This window comes from Gekko japonicus, unplaced genomic scaffold (assembly GCF_001447785.1).
Source record: "Gekko japonicus isolate JY-2015 unplaced genomic scaffold, Gekko_japonicus_V1.1 scaffold555, whole genome shotgun sequence".
Classification (NCBI taxonomy): domain Eukaryota; kingdom Metazoa; phylum Chordata; class Lepidosauria; order Squamata; family Gekkonidae; genus Gekko; species Gekko japonicus.
Window position 1 is genome coordinate 300,242 of NW_015161420.1, and position 16,667 is coordinate 316,908.

At 40.6% G+C, this 16,667-nt stretch overlaps 1 protein-coding gene across 1 annotated transcript in view; it reads left to right on the top strand.

The window, feature by feature from the left end:
• The window catches only part of UBR5 (ubiquitin protein ligase E3 component n-recognin 5), an 87,743-nt gene that overhangs the window by 8,058 nt on the left and 63,018 nt on the right, over window positions 1-16,667 (top strand). Inside the window, 6 exon segments of the mRNA XM_015428253.1 lie at window positions 7,037-7,081; window positions 7,584-7,665; window positions 7,833-7,909; window positions 8,616-8,735; window positions 10,553-10,742; window positions 13,628-13,787. Coding sequence (XP_015283739.1) covers window positions 7,037-7,081; window positions 7,584-7,665; window positions 7,833-7,909; window positions 8,616-8,735; window positions 10,553-10,742; window positions 13,628-13,787 — 674 coding nt within the window.

The window sequence follows — 16,667 nt, forward strand, 5'->3', positions numbered from 1 at the left end:
GATAGTGGTGAGAAAAGAATAAAACTACATACATTATGAACCTAAAGGATACTAAATGTTTGCTGTCTGGAAAGCTAAGGATTTTTCCTCCTGTTCTAATTATTATTTGATTTCGGGGGTGGGGGGGAGAGTAAATGTGAGGAATAAAAAAGGCTTGAGCCTTTCAAAACATATCATTACCAAGTCCATCATTTTATGCTCTGGCACTGCATCCTTAAGTTTGGAGAGCTGCTAATGGAGCTTCTGCGATGCTGTCATTCTCTCCTGCATAGGACCAAAGCACACCTATGTTTTAAATCTTTTCTAGATTCTCATCCATTGGCAAGAGGTACCCCTCAACAATGCTTGTGGTTCATTTTGGGTATAGTATACAAGAAATATATTACTTGAGAATCTTGCCTCAATTTAATCATCATATTAAAACACAGTTATTTACACGTGAAGGATATAATACCATCCATTGATATTACAAAGATAGTTTGAAAGCACTTATTTGAACCCATTGAAATGGCTTATTAAAAGTAAGCAGGTCACAAGCAAGGAATGTCTTCAGAGAAGATGCTCTAAGTCAGTTCAGTTTCCCATATTTATAGGCCTTCAAAATCATCTAACAATAGCTAGCTGTGCTGCTTTGATGAAGTAGTGGTTAACTAATCATCTTATAACTTCAGACAGCATACATGAATGTAGATAACTTTGTATTTTCTTGAAATGTATAACATCTGTTAAATCATTCTTACTACTTTTTATCATAACAAAAAAAAAATCAAAACTAGGGACCACCAGTTTTACATGCACATGGCTATCTGCTGGCTCTCAACAAATAGACTCATCTTTGAACGGCATCTTCACCAGTGTTCCCTCTAAGCTGAGTTTACTGTGAGTTAGCTCACAGTTTTTTAGCCTCTGGCTCACACATTTTTGTCTTAGCTCAGGAAGGATGGCTGCAGAGCAAACTAATTTATGCAGTAGCCAAATCGCTTGCTTACAACTTTAATGCCAGTAGCTCACAAAGTAGAATTTTTGCTCACAAGACTCCACAGCTTATTTTTTTTAATAAATTTTAAATTACAAACACTATACAGTGAACACTAGACTAAAACGAATAAGCTACACAAGGATCATATTAAATGGTTAATCATTAGCTTAATTAAAGTTCCCTCTATAATAAAGTTAGTGGAATATAGCTATTTCTTACAGCTTCTATTACAAACTGATATTTGTATATTAAAATCAGGTAAGTACAGGTTAAACAGTTATACTTTCAAGCTTATATAATTCTGTTATTTCAATTTCTTCCCTTTAGGTTTCTTTTTATCGAATTTCCATTGGACTTACAGGACTTTTGGGGCTGCAGCCCCTTTTTCTGATTCAGAGTCCTCCTCTGGATTACTACTCGCCGTAGATTCCAAACCTCCCGACCCATATGTGCTGCTCTCTTCTTCCATGTCTTGTTCCTCTGTTTTCTTATCACTCACTGGACTTTGTTGCATTTCCAGAAACATCTTCGCTTTTAAAACAGTCTATATTTTCTTTTTTTATCTTTGTAGTTGAAGACAAGTCCCTCAGGTATAATCCATCTGTATGATGTGGAATTTTTTTGCAAAAAGTTGGTTAAGCTTTTTACTGTTTCCTCTTCTTTCTTATTTCGAATGGTATGTCTTTTAAGACTTTGATTTCTTTGTCTTTGATTTTTAGGGTTTTCTCATTTGTGGCCTTGAGCACCATGTTTCTTGTAGATCTTTTTGAGAATCTCACCATTATTTCCCCAGGCAGGTTTTTTTTCTTGATGAATCCTGGATATGTCCGATAGATCATATCCATGTCGCTTTGTAATACATCCGCAGTTAAACCTGTCATTAGGGCCAATGCTTCACTTAAAATTTCCTTCAGATTCTCACCCTTCTGTTCAGGAACACCTTGAAATCTCAGAACAAAAGCTGATTTTTCCATTTGTAGTCTTAAAAGCTGGTCTTTGTCAGAGGTCCTCTCTTTCTCCACTACCTCCAGTCATTGCTTAATTGCTTTTGTCTTGGCTTCAACCTTTTTCACTGATTTTGCTGTCTCCTCTGTTTTTAAATTAGTTTCTTTCAACTGTTTTTGGAGTGCTTTGAAGTTGTTATTGAGGTTAGTCATCTGATCCAACAGAGAGTGCAGTGCTGTAGCCAACATATTGGGAAAGTCAGTATTTACTTCCAGTTTGGCAGCCGGAAGAGCTGATCTTGTAGTTCCAGGAGAGTGCTTCAGTCTCATCACCATCTTTTCTGCCCAACTAGTCATTGTTAACAGTTCAGGAAAGTTTTTTAAAGTCACTGAAAGTTTATTTATAAAGTCACTTTAGTTAAATCTGTGCTTTACTTGATTCAATCCACAGTCGCCGTATCTCCTAGTCCCCTCTTATCAAACAGTTTGTTTAAAGTTGTGTGGGGGGGTGAGCAGACTCCCTCCCCCTCCGTCATTACCGATCGGGGCTTTGGATGGGTGCTTGGCTGCATAACCAGTTAAAAGGAAATTTCACTCACGCTCCATTCCATGTCGGCTGGAGAGGTAGGGAAAACTTTACATTTTCGCTAGATCACTTGTTTGTTTGTCTGGTGTATGCCTCTTGGTGCCATGATGGCTCCGCGACGGCGGGACCCATCGGGGCAAAGAGGAGCCTCAATCCCTTGGCCGCGGCCTCGGGAGAGGCACCTCCTGCGCCCCAGGCTGGGAGACCCCTCCAAGGACTCCAGGGTGTCTGTGTCCAGAATCGTCTGGTACCCCTCCCATCCACCGCGTCATGGGCCGCTCCTATCAGAGCTCCGAAGGAGCGCGCCCGCCATAGGAGTCGCCGAAACTGGAAGTCCCAAGACTCCACAGCTTAGAGGGACCATTGATCCTCACTTCTGTGTTTAGTTGGATATTCTTACCATTCTCAGATGCTTCTTGACATTGAGCCCACACAATTAACATCTACTGAATATATTATAATCTGCTAACGGTGATATTTTTCTCTAACTTCTTTGTTCGTCACCTCTCTCCAAGGTTCTTCTATTTTGGATTTCTGGGCTTTCTGTTTTCAGTGTCTCATTGTTTAGCTGAGAGAGCAGCTCTGTCTCAGGCCTGGAAAAACATTCTCCAAGATCTTTTTGGTCAAGACTAGCAACTGCACCCTTGTATTTCTGGCTATATCCATGACAGTATGGATATAGCCAGATAATTTAAATACATACTAGAGAAACAGTATTCCAAGCAGTTCAGTATTTGTAAGAACCAATATGCACCTTATTTAATTGAACTAAAGCTTTTAGTATGTTAAAAAAAATTAAGCCAGAAGCCCATTATTAAAAGCTTATCCAGCTCAAGCACGGAGAGAAGGCATAAGAGAGACCTAGTTTAGTGCTTTGGATGTGGAATCTCCATTTGTCTGAGTGCAGTGTTTGGTTTTGAAAAAAATGGACACATGAAACTGCCTTATACTGAATCAGACCATTGGTCCATCAAGGGTCAGCACTGTCTACTCAGACTGGCAGCAGCTCTCCTGATTCTGAGGTGGAGGTCTCTCACATCATCTGCTACGTGATACTTTTCACTAGAGATGCCTGGGACCCTGCTGTCATCCTGCTCTTCACCATGTATTGAATACTAAGTACTGCAGTCACTCCTGTGTGTGTCTCTGTGGGGACCAGCACTTCCTAGGACTTGTTTAACATCCAATTCTTTGCCCTTTCCAGTTTTCTAGAGCGCTGAATTATCAGTGCTTATGAATTGTGCCAAAAAGAAACTTAGAACAGGAAAACGGAACAATTTTGGAAGTTTGAGAAATGAGCTTATCAAGGGGGTTCTGTTACAGAACCAAAATGTCTCGGGCTTTTATGTCACTGATGAACATACAAAGCTGCCTTACACAGAGACCAAACTGCTGGCATCTCTAACAAAGTGTTGTTGATTCTTAACTGGCAGCAGCTCTTTAGTCTCTTAGGCAGAGAGAGGACTTTCCTGGCATCTGCTGTTTGAGGGCCAAACTAGATGTTACGGCATGGGTTGGACCCATGGCAGCCAATGCCATTTTGGTGAGGAATTTGGCCACCTAAAAACTTTTGCAGGGGTCTGATCCTGAGTGGATCTGTGACACAGCAGGACCAGGAGATCTTATCCCCCCCCCATGACTTTTTAATTACTCAAACAGCAAGCATAATGTCTGGTTTGGCCTTAGATCCTTCTTTTAAGGGGGTTGAATCTGGCCTGCTCTGTATGCAAAGATGTGCTGTACCGAGACACAATCCCTTTCAGTCACCCTTTTTTTGCTTGTTAATAATATCGCACTGTAAATTTAACCCTTGGCAGTTTTCATCTGATACTTTCCTTCTCCCTTCTGTCCCTGCTGTACAATATTTCATTGTCTGTGTAGAATTGATGTAGGAGTTTCTGGAAATGTTATATCTCTGAATCCATGACTGATCTGTGGTAATGCTTTACATTTAGGCAGAGATTGTAGGGAGCAGCGCTGGTGCAGATCCAAAGCCAAGAAGCCATATTAGAGCAGGACAGAGTATCATCAAGTAGTGTGTTTCCTGTTTGCAACTTTCCCATGGCATTCATCTTATAGAGATGTATAGTGGTGGCCATTAATGTACCTGATTCTCTTTCTGCTGTTACAAGATGTGTACATTTAAACTTGTTGTACTTCATAATGAAGTTTTCTTTAGCTAGGCTGTCTGGTCTCTCTTGAGTCAAGCTGCTCAGAGGCTGGGCATGACACTGTTGCATTTCTTTCCTAGTAACTTGGGATGAGGGAGTCTGCATCTCCATGCCAAATGATCCATGCCAGAAGGTACCCCTTCTATTGCAAAATGGGACATTGTCTTAGTGACACTTGAATGGTCAGGTGGCACTCTACTTCTGAACCTGGTAGCACTGTTGCCTTTGTAGAGCTGCTTCGACAGCAGTGCTGCTAATAGAGACTTCTAGCAAACAAGCAAGGAGAAAGTGGCGGGTATCTCAAGCTTGTCATTAGGGACGCTTGCCGCCATGCGCTTGTGAATTCTTGGAAACTAGCATAAAGAAGATAGCTTGTGTAGTACTAAGTTTGATGTCTTCATGCTACAAGGGACTTATCTTTAGCTGCTAAAGGGAATGGGTCTTCTGTTGCCTTACAGCATAAAGAAGATGACTCGTTCTCTTTAAAATCGTATCTCAGCAGGGTTTATATCCTGCTTGTAATTGCAATTGTATGTATTTCAATGTAATTACACATTTTTTTTACTTTTTTGCACTTTGCTTGATAGTTTATCTTATAATACTAAAAACATTTTTGCAAAAAAATAGATTTTGTTTACATTTTCAAGGTTGCTTTTGTATCTTTGATAGAGACTTCTAGATCATTATCTCATTTCCTATTAGGAGGGTGCCTGCTAGGTAACTAGTGGTACCTTGTACAGTCTGCTTGGCAGGAGTAGCTAATAAGGGTGCTCAGATAAAATCAGGATGATTGTGCCTCAAAGGCTGCCAGTTGGCCATTCTTCATATCATCACACATTTGAAACAAGGACTGTGTGTAGGTGTATTCAGTGATAGGGTTTTCTGGGAAAATTTGAACCAGAAAATTTGGGGGGAACCCCCCCCCATTCAAATGTGAATAAATCATTTAAATAATGTTAGCAAAAGAAGGCAAATATGCCATGTACATGCATGTATTGTGTACAAGCAATGGGACTTGTCTGTGCTTCATATCCCTCCTTTAGCCCATCTAATATGATTGATTTGCAGCATGACAGCCCTGATAACTATAAACGAAGACTATATATGGGTGTGTTTACAAGTTCTGCCTTCTTGTTTCCAGTATAGAACTTTGTGGCATTCAGAAAAATTGTTCATTGCACAAATAAGTGTGTTTGTGCACACCGAGAAAGGTGGGCAACCTCCATAAGTAGCCACAGAAATCGGTATTCAATCTTTTGCATATAAATGTTTGATGTTATCTAGTTGTAGCACTGAGAGAAGGTAGACAAGTGTTTCTTCTATTTTTGGCTTAGCTTTTAAAGTTATTAATGTTGACCTCTATTGCATACTGTGTGCAATGAATATATTTCTCCACTTCCTGACCACTGGAACTGTACCAGCCCCCCCCCGCCCCCCGGCAGCTTCTGAAAGTTAGTTATATCACTACTAGCCTTCAGGCTCGTTGTGAAGTCAATGCAACGAGCTCTACAAAGACCCCAGGGCGAGGGCTGAAGCCATGAAGGCCACAGAAGTCACTGTCAGGACCCTTGCTGTCTGGTGTCTCGCTCTTGCTGGCATGGGCATGCCGGTGGCGGGGCGGCCGGGCAGTCAGGGGCAGGCGTCTGGCCGCCAGGCATGGCGGGAGGGAACCTGCAGCCTTGGTCGGTGCCCCCGTGGCCGCCTTCCCTCTGGGGAGGTGTTGGCGGTGCTGCCGCCGCTGCAGCCGCACCGGTCGGAGCTCAGCTGCTGCAGACATAAAGTGTGGGGGTGCTGAATGCGGCGCGCAAGGCTTGCCAGCGGTGGAGAGGTCAGGCGGGGGAGGCGGTCCCGGCTCGTCCCGTGACGCTCAGAGGCGAATGTGGGAGTGGAGCAGGTGCCGAGTCCAGTAAGGGGAGGCCGGCGGGGAGCTCGGCTGTGCTGTGGCGCAGAGGCGAATGGGGCGCGCTGGCTGGCCACTGTGTTTCCCAGCTCCATGAGCGGCCTGGAGCTGCTCATGGGCCAGCAGCAGCTGTGGGGGCGGAGGCTGGGTGGTGAGGTGGTGGGCCTCGGAGGCGTCCATCCCGGCTGGCAGCTCCCCGGAGACTGAGGGTGAGTCGGTGGGTCTGTGGGCGGGATGGAGGCGACGAAGGGAGGCAACGCAGCCAGGGGATTGGCCCCCCTCCTGACGACAGATCAGGGACCCAAAGCCTGGGGAGGTGTGTGGAAGAGTTCACACGAAAACTCAAATATATATAAGGAGAGATAAACTGATCTCTTGACCTAAACTGAAGCAAGAACATGCTGCTTAACTGAAGCACTTAGTAAATGCTAAAATAAATATTGTTTTCCCTTGCAGGTTAAGGGAAGTTTCCGAGAAGCTCAACAAATACAACCTAAACAGGTGAGGTACAGTAGATGCTGTACTATCATGGGAAACAATTTGAAGGAAATGTTTAGTGTTCATGTTCTTATATTTTAGTATTGATAACATCTGAATTGAATCACACAGTTGGAATGGGCAGAGTTAAAGGTGGACTGCTGCCCTCCCATCAAATACCTTCTGATCTGCATACGGAAAAACCTTTGGTAATTGATTTTTTTTTAAAAGAAGGCATGCAGGATGTATGTAAATAGCAAATATAAATAACTACAGAGATCCACTAATGGATAACCTGGTTTAACTGGTAGGTTACATTGAAATATAATGTTCCTTGATCACTTTTAAGATTTGTTATTCATTTTCTGTGACTGAAAATACGTCAGTTGTTGCAACTAATGTACATTTTTAGTCATTTTCAGGTGTTGTATCTAAATTCATTGTACATTCCATATGCCACTTGGTTGTCTTTTATTAGATGAAAGAGTCTTTAAAAATGTTACACATGCTCACTTTTTGTTTTCAGCCACCCCCCTTTGAATGTATTGGAACAGGCTACTATTAAACAGTGTGTGGTGGGACCAAATCATGCTGCATTTCTTCTTGAGGTAAATTGCTCAAAATACATTCAGACAACAGTCTTATGGTTATATAGTTAAACCTAATTTTCCTAATCTCCATTAGACCAACTTTACCTATGACTGAAAACTTGATTCCCCCCCCAAAAAACCTTTGGTTTCAATACTGTATGTCTTTTTTCTTGTTTTAAATCTAGGATGGTAGAGTCTGCAGGATTGGCTTTTTAGTTCAGCCTGACAGATTGGAATTGGGTAAACCAGATAATAATGATGGGTAAGATTTTTTTTCCTTTCAGCAGTTACCTGCCTTTTTATCATTTTGTGTTTTGTAAACTGGTAATGATTTTGAACTATTAATCAGGTATCTCAGTTCATCAGACTGATGGGGGCTGTAGAGTTCCTGGCTAAAAATAAAGGCCAAGCTAATAACCTTTCCTTGTTAAATAATCAGAACTGAATGTTACAATACTCATGGTAAGCATTCCTGAAAAATGTAATTTCAGAATTAAATACGCAAGTATCCAAGCCTCAGATTACAGTCGTCTTTGTAGTGGTGCTACCTGCCGGGACATCCTTTCTGGATCTACATCTTTTTATCACAACTATGAGATTAAAGTTTGGGTTTAAACAAGATTCTTGATTTTGCATTTATTCACAAATATATTATGTATAATTGAATGCATATTCATTCATTTAGACACATTCAGCAAGGGCCATGGCTGCTAATATGCAAGGTTTATTTTTTAATAAAAAATCATTCTGTCGTGAAGCAAATGTGTTTGGCGTGCTTTGCATGCTTTGTCTGTTTCTCACTATTATAGATTATATCTGGCAGCTAAATTTGAAGATTCCCCAAGGGTGTTGCTTCAGCTGGTGTGTTACCAGACTGAGTCCCTGAGAATTTAAGCCTGGGATTCCAGGCTTTGTTTTTAACCCATTTGGGATTGTCTTGTGACTGATCTACCATCTTTTACTTTCAGTTCAAAGTTGAGCAGTGGCTCAGGGGCAGGAAGGACATCCAGGCCAGGCAGGACTAGTGATTCCCCATGGTTTCTGTCTGGTTCTGAAACTCTGGGCAGACTGGCAGGCAACACCCTTGGGTAAGTTTTGATAGGGTCGAGGCTGCAACCTGTTTGTACCATACTTGGTTATGTGTGACTACACATACATTGTCTGCAGTATGTATGAAGACTGTTAAAATGCAGCAGTGGTTTAGCTAGGTTTTTGGGAAAGAGCTGTTAAACGAGGTCTTGTGTTTCTTCAAACCCTAAATTTAACTAACTGTGGGACAAACTGTGACTTCTCCATTCCTAACAAATAAACAAACATTTGTGCTATAATAGGTAGTCCTTTGGAATTAGAGTATTTCCCAATAGTGATAGCTTGATTTGGAGAAGAGGACTGTTGACATAAATGCTGCACTTCTATCTGAATCTCTTATTGACAGTGTGGCTCTAATATTTAAAATAGAGTACTGAATTTTTAGTTGCAGTTTTTTCATTGTTAGTATACCTGTGACAATTTGTTACGTCTGTTGCAGTATTGGTCTGGTGTAGGGGTCTGCAACCTTTGGAAGTTAAAGAACCAAACTATGATGAACTTCAGAACGAGAGATATTTGTATAACTGGAATTACACGGTTTAACATTACTGATAACTGATCTGTTGCTCCATAACGTTTCTGTAGCCCAAACACTGGTTGTTTCAAGATCTGACAATAAGTAAAAAATACAGGAAGGAGAGATTACATTATTATTTTAGTGCATTGCAGAAAGATTAATAATTTTTGTGACAGTTTTGTTTATATAAAAAACAAAAACAAAACTGACAACCAGGTGGCTGTCTTGATTCTGTTTGAATGACAAATACCTTTTGCAATTGATGTACTTAGTTTCAAGAGTCATAGATTCTGTTATTTTCAGTATAGCTTGAAAGCGGCACAATTAAAAATTAAATTTCTAACTAATTATTTTAGTGCATAGGCATAAATTGGCACAGGATTTGTACTTGGATTACTGACAACTGTTCATTTCTATCATTGCCCTTTTAGCAAGAAGCCTTTTAATCCCATAAAAAAACTTTGCCTGCCATTCCCTTCACGTACTGGCTATGATGAAATCCTGTGTGTTTTTTTTAAAGATCTATATTTGGTTCCTTATCTAGCCACATCTGGTTCTAGAACTATAGGTTGCAGACCCCTGGGCTGGTATATTTTATTAGTTTCAGGGTAATCATCAAGATACTGGAAAGGCCCAATGTTTGGATTGAGTAAAATTTAGTAAGTAAATATAGAAAAAGTAAAGAAATCCCAATGGATAAAGAGCCTTACATTTCCACTAGTGAAAATAAACAGATTTTTTTCTAATTTCACAAGAAGGATGAATATATTGGAGAGGCTTCATAATTTTTGCCATTATTTACTCAATAAGATACAGAAGTATACACTATTTCAATTCTATTTTTTACACTGAGAATGCTATTTAAATTTAAAGAGGATTCCCATTTTAGTACCTCGTAGGGTGGCAGATGGATTCTTTAATTCAACAGAACATACAAGCTCCAGCATATAGAAATCAAGCAGATAGCTCTTTTATGCAGAGGGGGTCTGGCCATAGTATTGCTTTAGAAAAATTCAAAAACTTATCTTGAAATCGAAGAGTGAAAAGAAAAGCCAAAAGTAAAAAGCATCCACCTTAATTAATGCTAGTGAGTTTGTCTTGTTCTGTTCCAAAGGAATCTGCTGGGGAAGCATACTTAAAACACTGCTGTATAGGAAAGAGTTATTTGTATCAGGCATGCTAGGTCTAATAGTATAAATTATATTATTAGGCTAGCATGCTGTAGAGAGCAATGACATTTAGACACAATTGCTCTCCAAAGCCACATTGACCTGTTGCCTTTTTCAAAATATTACTCAGGAGTCGCTGGAGCTCAGGAGTTGGAGGGAGTGGAGGAGGATCTTCGGGCAGATCCTCAGCTGGAGCTAGAGATTCTCGGAGGCAAACGAGAGTGATTCGAACAGGACGTGATAGAGGGTCTGGACTGTTGGGTAGTCAGCCACAACCAGTGATTCCAGCCTCAGTGATTCCAGAAGAACTCATTTCACAGGTACAAGTTACCTTATGAACATTTCAAAGTTTGTATATAACTCTATATAGAGATATCTGTCTATCTGTATATTAAATGATCTACTCTGTGTGTATGTATAAAATGATCTGAAAACTTCCTTAAGACATTTTTATTCGTTCCTTTGTAAAGGTATTTAATTTCTTATCTATATATTCAAGAAAGAAGGGGCACTTTTATGTCCTCTTAATGAAATAAGGACGTGCAGGAGAAGATGCTTCGCTCTGTTAGTAACGTGGGGAAAAAATTTACATCAGATTGTCATGTTAACATTGGCTGAGAGAGAGCACTCTTTATTTATCCAACTTCTGTCCTGCTCCTTTCCCCACAAGCAGGGTTTTGATCGTAGTCTTGAGTGAGCTTTTTGTAAATGGCACCATCCTTGATGCTCCTTCAAGTCATCCCTTTTTGCATAAATGCATGAGACACCCATACCCTAAAGATGATTGGCAGGCAACGTATAGATTACAGAGCAGTAAGAGTGTCTAGTGGCAGTAGGGTTAGAAAGGATCTTCAAAGTAGGTACGCTGAATAATGTTTGCCAAGCTGTTCTCTTCCTTGGGAATTTTGGAAGATAACAGAGCTTGTACTCTAGGGCATCTTTGTTCCAGGTTCCCAAAGGTAGATAATGGTTCTGAACTACGTGTTGATTCCTATTATGCTATTAGATGAATTTCTTCAGACCCTGCTGACTTGCCTGGCTGTGGTGTTTTGTTTCATTCTTCTTCCCCTGAGCTGTTCCTTTTTTCTCTTCTCCCCCACCAATTTAGATTGCCAAGTACCAGGCCAACTTTTTTTTTAAACAAAGAACAAAAAACTTCACCATTTTTTTTTACTTCCGTTGACAGATGCTTTGTACTGATCAGCACAAGGTCTGCTGTGTTACAAATCTTCACCTTGTTTGTTTTTCCTGCCAGATAGACATGGTGCTCTGTTTTTAATCAGTTTCACTATTACCAGATGGGGATTTCCTATGTGGAAAAATGGGGATGTGTCCAATGGAGCCTCCTCCAGATGAAAGTCTGGTCTGCCTTCTTCCCACAGGACATGCAGCCCCCCAAAATTTATTCTCCGCAGCTGCCAATGCCTGCCTTAGTCTTCGTTTTGTTATGGGCTGGCGATATAGAACTGGATTAGTTAGGCTAGCCATGAGTAGGTAGAAAGTCTTGCTCTTGCCGCCTCTCCAGAAGGGAGCATAGACTGACCCCCCCTGTGTGCTTTACTGCTTTGAACTGTGTGTGGAGGAGGACTGGAGGAGCTGTTCATTGAGAGTGAACATTTACTCCGGCTGCAGGAATTGAACTAATATATTACACGGCCCACTTCAAATGTTTTAAATTGTTTTATTGTATTGTTTTATACTGTTATTTATTAACTTATTTTTAAGATTGCATTCTGTTGGTTGATGTGAGCCACTCAGAGCCCACTTCTGAGAAGGTTGGGATATAAATAGAAATAATAAATAAATAAAAAAGTATATTGGAAGCCTCTGTGCAACTGGTTTTAGTGTTGTGAAATGAATTAGGGGTGTCCAAGTGCCACACAAGCTAGTTCTCACTTTGAAGTAAGAAGGTCCATATGAAGAGCTTTTAAAGATGAGTGAGATTGGGACATACATGAAAGTGAAGGAAACTAGAAGCAGGAGGAAGAGAAAAGGAGATAAGGGAAGGTTCCTTGGGTTGTTTCTGTGGTAGGAAGATAACAAGAAGTGTTGCTAGTGTGGGAAAGTTAACTGGGTTGTCCACATACAGGCAAGTAGAACATAAGATCATATTGGAGATTACATGTGGGATTTTTCTTAATTTGCCATGAAGACATGAGGGAAGTGAAGTGATGGTCTGGTTAAACAGATGAAAGAGATCAGAGAGAACTAAATGAATGGAGGAAAATTGGAGACAGGTAGAAAAAGTGTGAGAAATATCATGCAATTGGACCTGGAAGTGTTTGGTTGTAACAAGAAGAGAAGGTACCAAGTGGGACAGGTTAATAGAACAAGTGGTGGTCAAGGAGGAAGAAATCTGAGGTAAAGCAAAATGGGGCTCACAGACACTTTTGGCAACAAGACAGCAAGTAAGTCTGTGTAAGTGTGATTTTTTCTTCTTAGTATGGCCATCAAAGTCTGTCAACTGCGTTGATAGCCTTATGAGAAGACATGAGACATGAAATGGGGAATGCTAGGTGTGTTTTCAGAGCAGTAATTCCCTGTAGCCCCGTGAACAAGGATTTAACTACTTTTTGACAAGCCTTTATGGACATACATATATACAGGATTTAACTACTGTTGATTTTAAGAAACCTGGCAGTCTATTGGGAAGGTAACAGTCCTTCCCAGTCAAGAGTATTATGGCTTTGGCTGGCAAAACCTCAACATCAAGCTCTTAAAAAGCCTCATGAGGAATAACTTCTTGTATGTGAATAAGACCCTGGCTTGTTACTCTTTTAATAATGTCTGAGTCAGCACAGCTTATTCCCAGGGTAAACTTAAATGTATTTTTGCATTGTAAAATTCATATACTTTCTGAACATTTGTGTACTAACAGTTGCTATAACAATGAAAACATTGGTTGGCAACAAAACAGAGTCTTAATCTAGAATAGGTTAGAAAATAGAGTATGCTTAGGTTGTACACTGCCAGAAGTGGTGTTTCTGACCACTTCCTGAATTTTTTGGAGAGGTGTGGCCTCTTAAAGCAATTGTTTCTAATTCAAGGTTTCACAGTATGATTCAGTACAGGTAACACTTTTAACCCTGACTTTTTCAAATGCTTAGAGTCCAGTTTCTGGTGTATTTAAAGGTTTGTTCTTGTCAATAGAAACCATTTTTGGGGATTCTGTTAAACTGAATGTATGCATGGTGCTTACTTACAGGCGCAGGTTGTTCTACAAGGAAAATCTAGAAGTGTAATTATAAGAGAGCTCCAGCGGACAAATCTCGATGTAAATCTTGCCGTGAACAACTTGCTGAGCCGTGATGATGAAGATGGAGATGATGGTGATGATACGGCTAGTGAATCATATCTTCCAGGAGGTTTGTGTGGGGCAATGCTTTCTCTTCCTTTTAAAATTATTTTTGTGCTCTTCTGTCAATGTGCAACACTGTTAGAGGGTTTACCTTATTATTTTCTGCTGTGCACAATATTGGGGTGTAAAGAATTTCTGTTCTTTTGAAGGTGGCAAATTAGAGAATAGTAGGTAGAACAGAATTAGAACCGGGGTATGTGTATTTATGTAACCTAGAGCTTCTTCAGTCCTAGTAAAACGAAGAGTCAGTGGATTTGTGTGACAAAGTTCTATATTGCCCAGAGACTTGTCATATACATTTGCCAGCATATTTAAACTAGTCAGAGTACTTGGTGTAACTGTTTTATGGCTTTCTGGCGAAGGGCTTCATTGCAAGGAGCTTCTGGTGTCAGAAGCACAAGAGGGAGCTCTGCTAGCCATATACACTTTAAAATGAGTGGTTGTTTCCTTCTCATGTGAAACTTGGGGCTTTGCATAATTGATGTTCCAGTTTGGGGCATGACTTTCTATGCTACTTAAGAACAAAAACAAAGTGTGCCCACACAAAAGCAGGATCTTTGTATCCTGTTTGGTACCTTATACTTTTTTAAAAAAAGCAGGGTTGAGCAACTAGTCTAATATCAAGGGCTGTATTAGGAACATACAAACTGAGAAAATCTGCAATCAAATTGCAAATATATTTTGGCAAACAAAGGGTTAGTGTAAATTATAATAATATGAGCAATAAATTTGCAACAGTTAAGTTTTGTTGATAGGTAGTGACTGGAATAGTGGATCATCAGTCTTTGATATGCCAGGGAATAACTAAGAGGAATACCTCTTAGTTGCATGTGTATACAGTCAGATTTTAAGCTGTGTGCATCCCTTTGGTTTCAGTGATTTAATGCATGTACCAGGAAATGTGTATCGGAGGTGTTCGAACAGCTTTGTGGTGATCCTGGGAATATAATTTTTTGTTGTTGATTGGTGTGGTTTGTTAATTATTAGCCACTGTATCTGAAGTGAGCAGTGACTTACGAAAGCCCATCCCCTGCCACGTATTTTGTTAGTGCTTAAGGTGCTACTGGACTCTTGTTCTTTTGTCCTGCTACAGACACACTAACACAGCTACCCATTTTGATCTAGCCACCTGGAGGCCTTCTTAGGTAAAGGGCAGGATATATATCATGCATCCAGCTTTTCTGCTTTTCTACAATTGTGCCCCATGTTGTCTTCGGTAGGAGTTTCAGTGGTCTATAATTCTATCCATTCTCAAATAACTATGCATAGAGGTTATTATAGCCATATCTAATTCTTAACCCGATCCCTGTGGATAGAAAAACCAAGATAATGGGGCCATATTCAGATAGCCGGTTTCCTTCTGCAAACCGGGGTCACCCTCCGGGATTGCAGAAAAATGTGTATCGTAAAAAACAATGGAGGAGAGTTCCAAAATGTGTTCCGTGCTTGCATAGACAGTGTAAGGGAGCATCCCTGTGGGCTGCTCATGGGTGGAGGAGGCAGAAGCAGGCGTTGCCACTGCCTGAGCCAGGGTGGTTGGCAGGCAGAGGGAGAAGAGTGGAAGCCAGAACCACTGCTACAATAAGCTGGGGGGAGTGGGGGAGGAGCTGGAGTGGCTAGGGTTGCCACTGCCCTCTGCTTCCGTGTGAGCCAGGCAGCTCTTGGTGGCAGTGCTGCAGGTGGACTGGGGGGCCAGTGAGGGAGCAGGAATGCAAAGGCAAGTCCCTCTTTTGTAATCATATAATACCCAATCAAATCTGCTCTTGGAGCAATTTCTTTCTTTCAGGTAAAGGACTCCCCACTGGTTCATGTCCCATTTCCTGTACTTTTTGTCTTTAACTGTATGTTGAACTTGTAACAAGCAAAAGAGGAATAGGAACAAGTCTTTTGTAAATACCCCCCCCCCCCAGCTGGTGCAGTCCTGTGTTTTGGCAAGTGGTTTGTGTGGCTGCTGTAAGCTGATACACACAATTGTTGATGGGGATTGCTGAACAGTCTCCTCAGGAAATGATGGCCCATCGTCAGGCAGACAAGACCTCTCTGCTTCTTCTTACAAGCAACATTTCATGACCTCATTTAAACTCTGGAAAGGACTTGCTACCTTGTGAATTTGTTTATGATTGTAGCTTTATCCTTGTTCTGAAAATTATCTTAGTTGGTTCAAGATTAATTTTAATAAAGTGAAGCAAATAATGGAGATTTGTACTGAGGTGTTCTTGCCATGACGAGACCTGAAAGTTAAATTTGTGTTAGAGAGGTATATGGAATCCTTTCTCATGAATAGATTTAGTAGATGGCTGGCAAGCCTTATTTGGAGATGTATGGTGATGGTTAAGACTGGGTGCATGTTGTGTACAGTGTGAATCTCTGCTACTTTTTAAACCTTGTGTTGCTGTATGTTAGAGTCAGGCATTTGATCAATAAAAAGGTTGGTAGTTGACTGGTCCAGTTTATTTAAAGTAGTAACTTCATTAGAACAATAGAAAAAGTTACTTAATCACCTGATTTGTTATTTAGTGTAGCGGCAAACAGAATAGTCAACTGTTAGTGTAAAACAATGAAATTAACTTTAAACAATGGTAATGAATTAAATCTTAGCATGGGCACTCCTAGGCAGTACACTTTGATACTGATTTCCTGCTTGAAAGTGCCAGCAGTTATACTTGGTGGCTAATAGGAGAACCTTTGATATGCTTCTGATTTTGCTCCTGACTCCTGCAAGTCTCAGGACAGACTGCCTTTGCTAACAAATAAACAAATGAAGCTATGAAGAAAGGAAAAAAGATAACCTGCTACCTCCAGAATGATATTCTTGGCATCATGAAAGCATACAATAGTAATTGACTGATCAGTTGACCAGCACACATCCACCCTGCTTTCTTTCCCT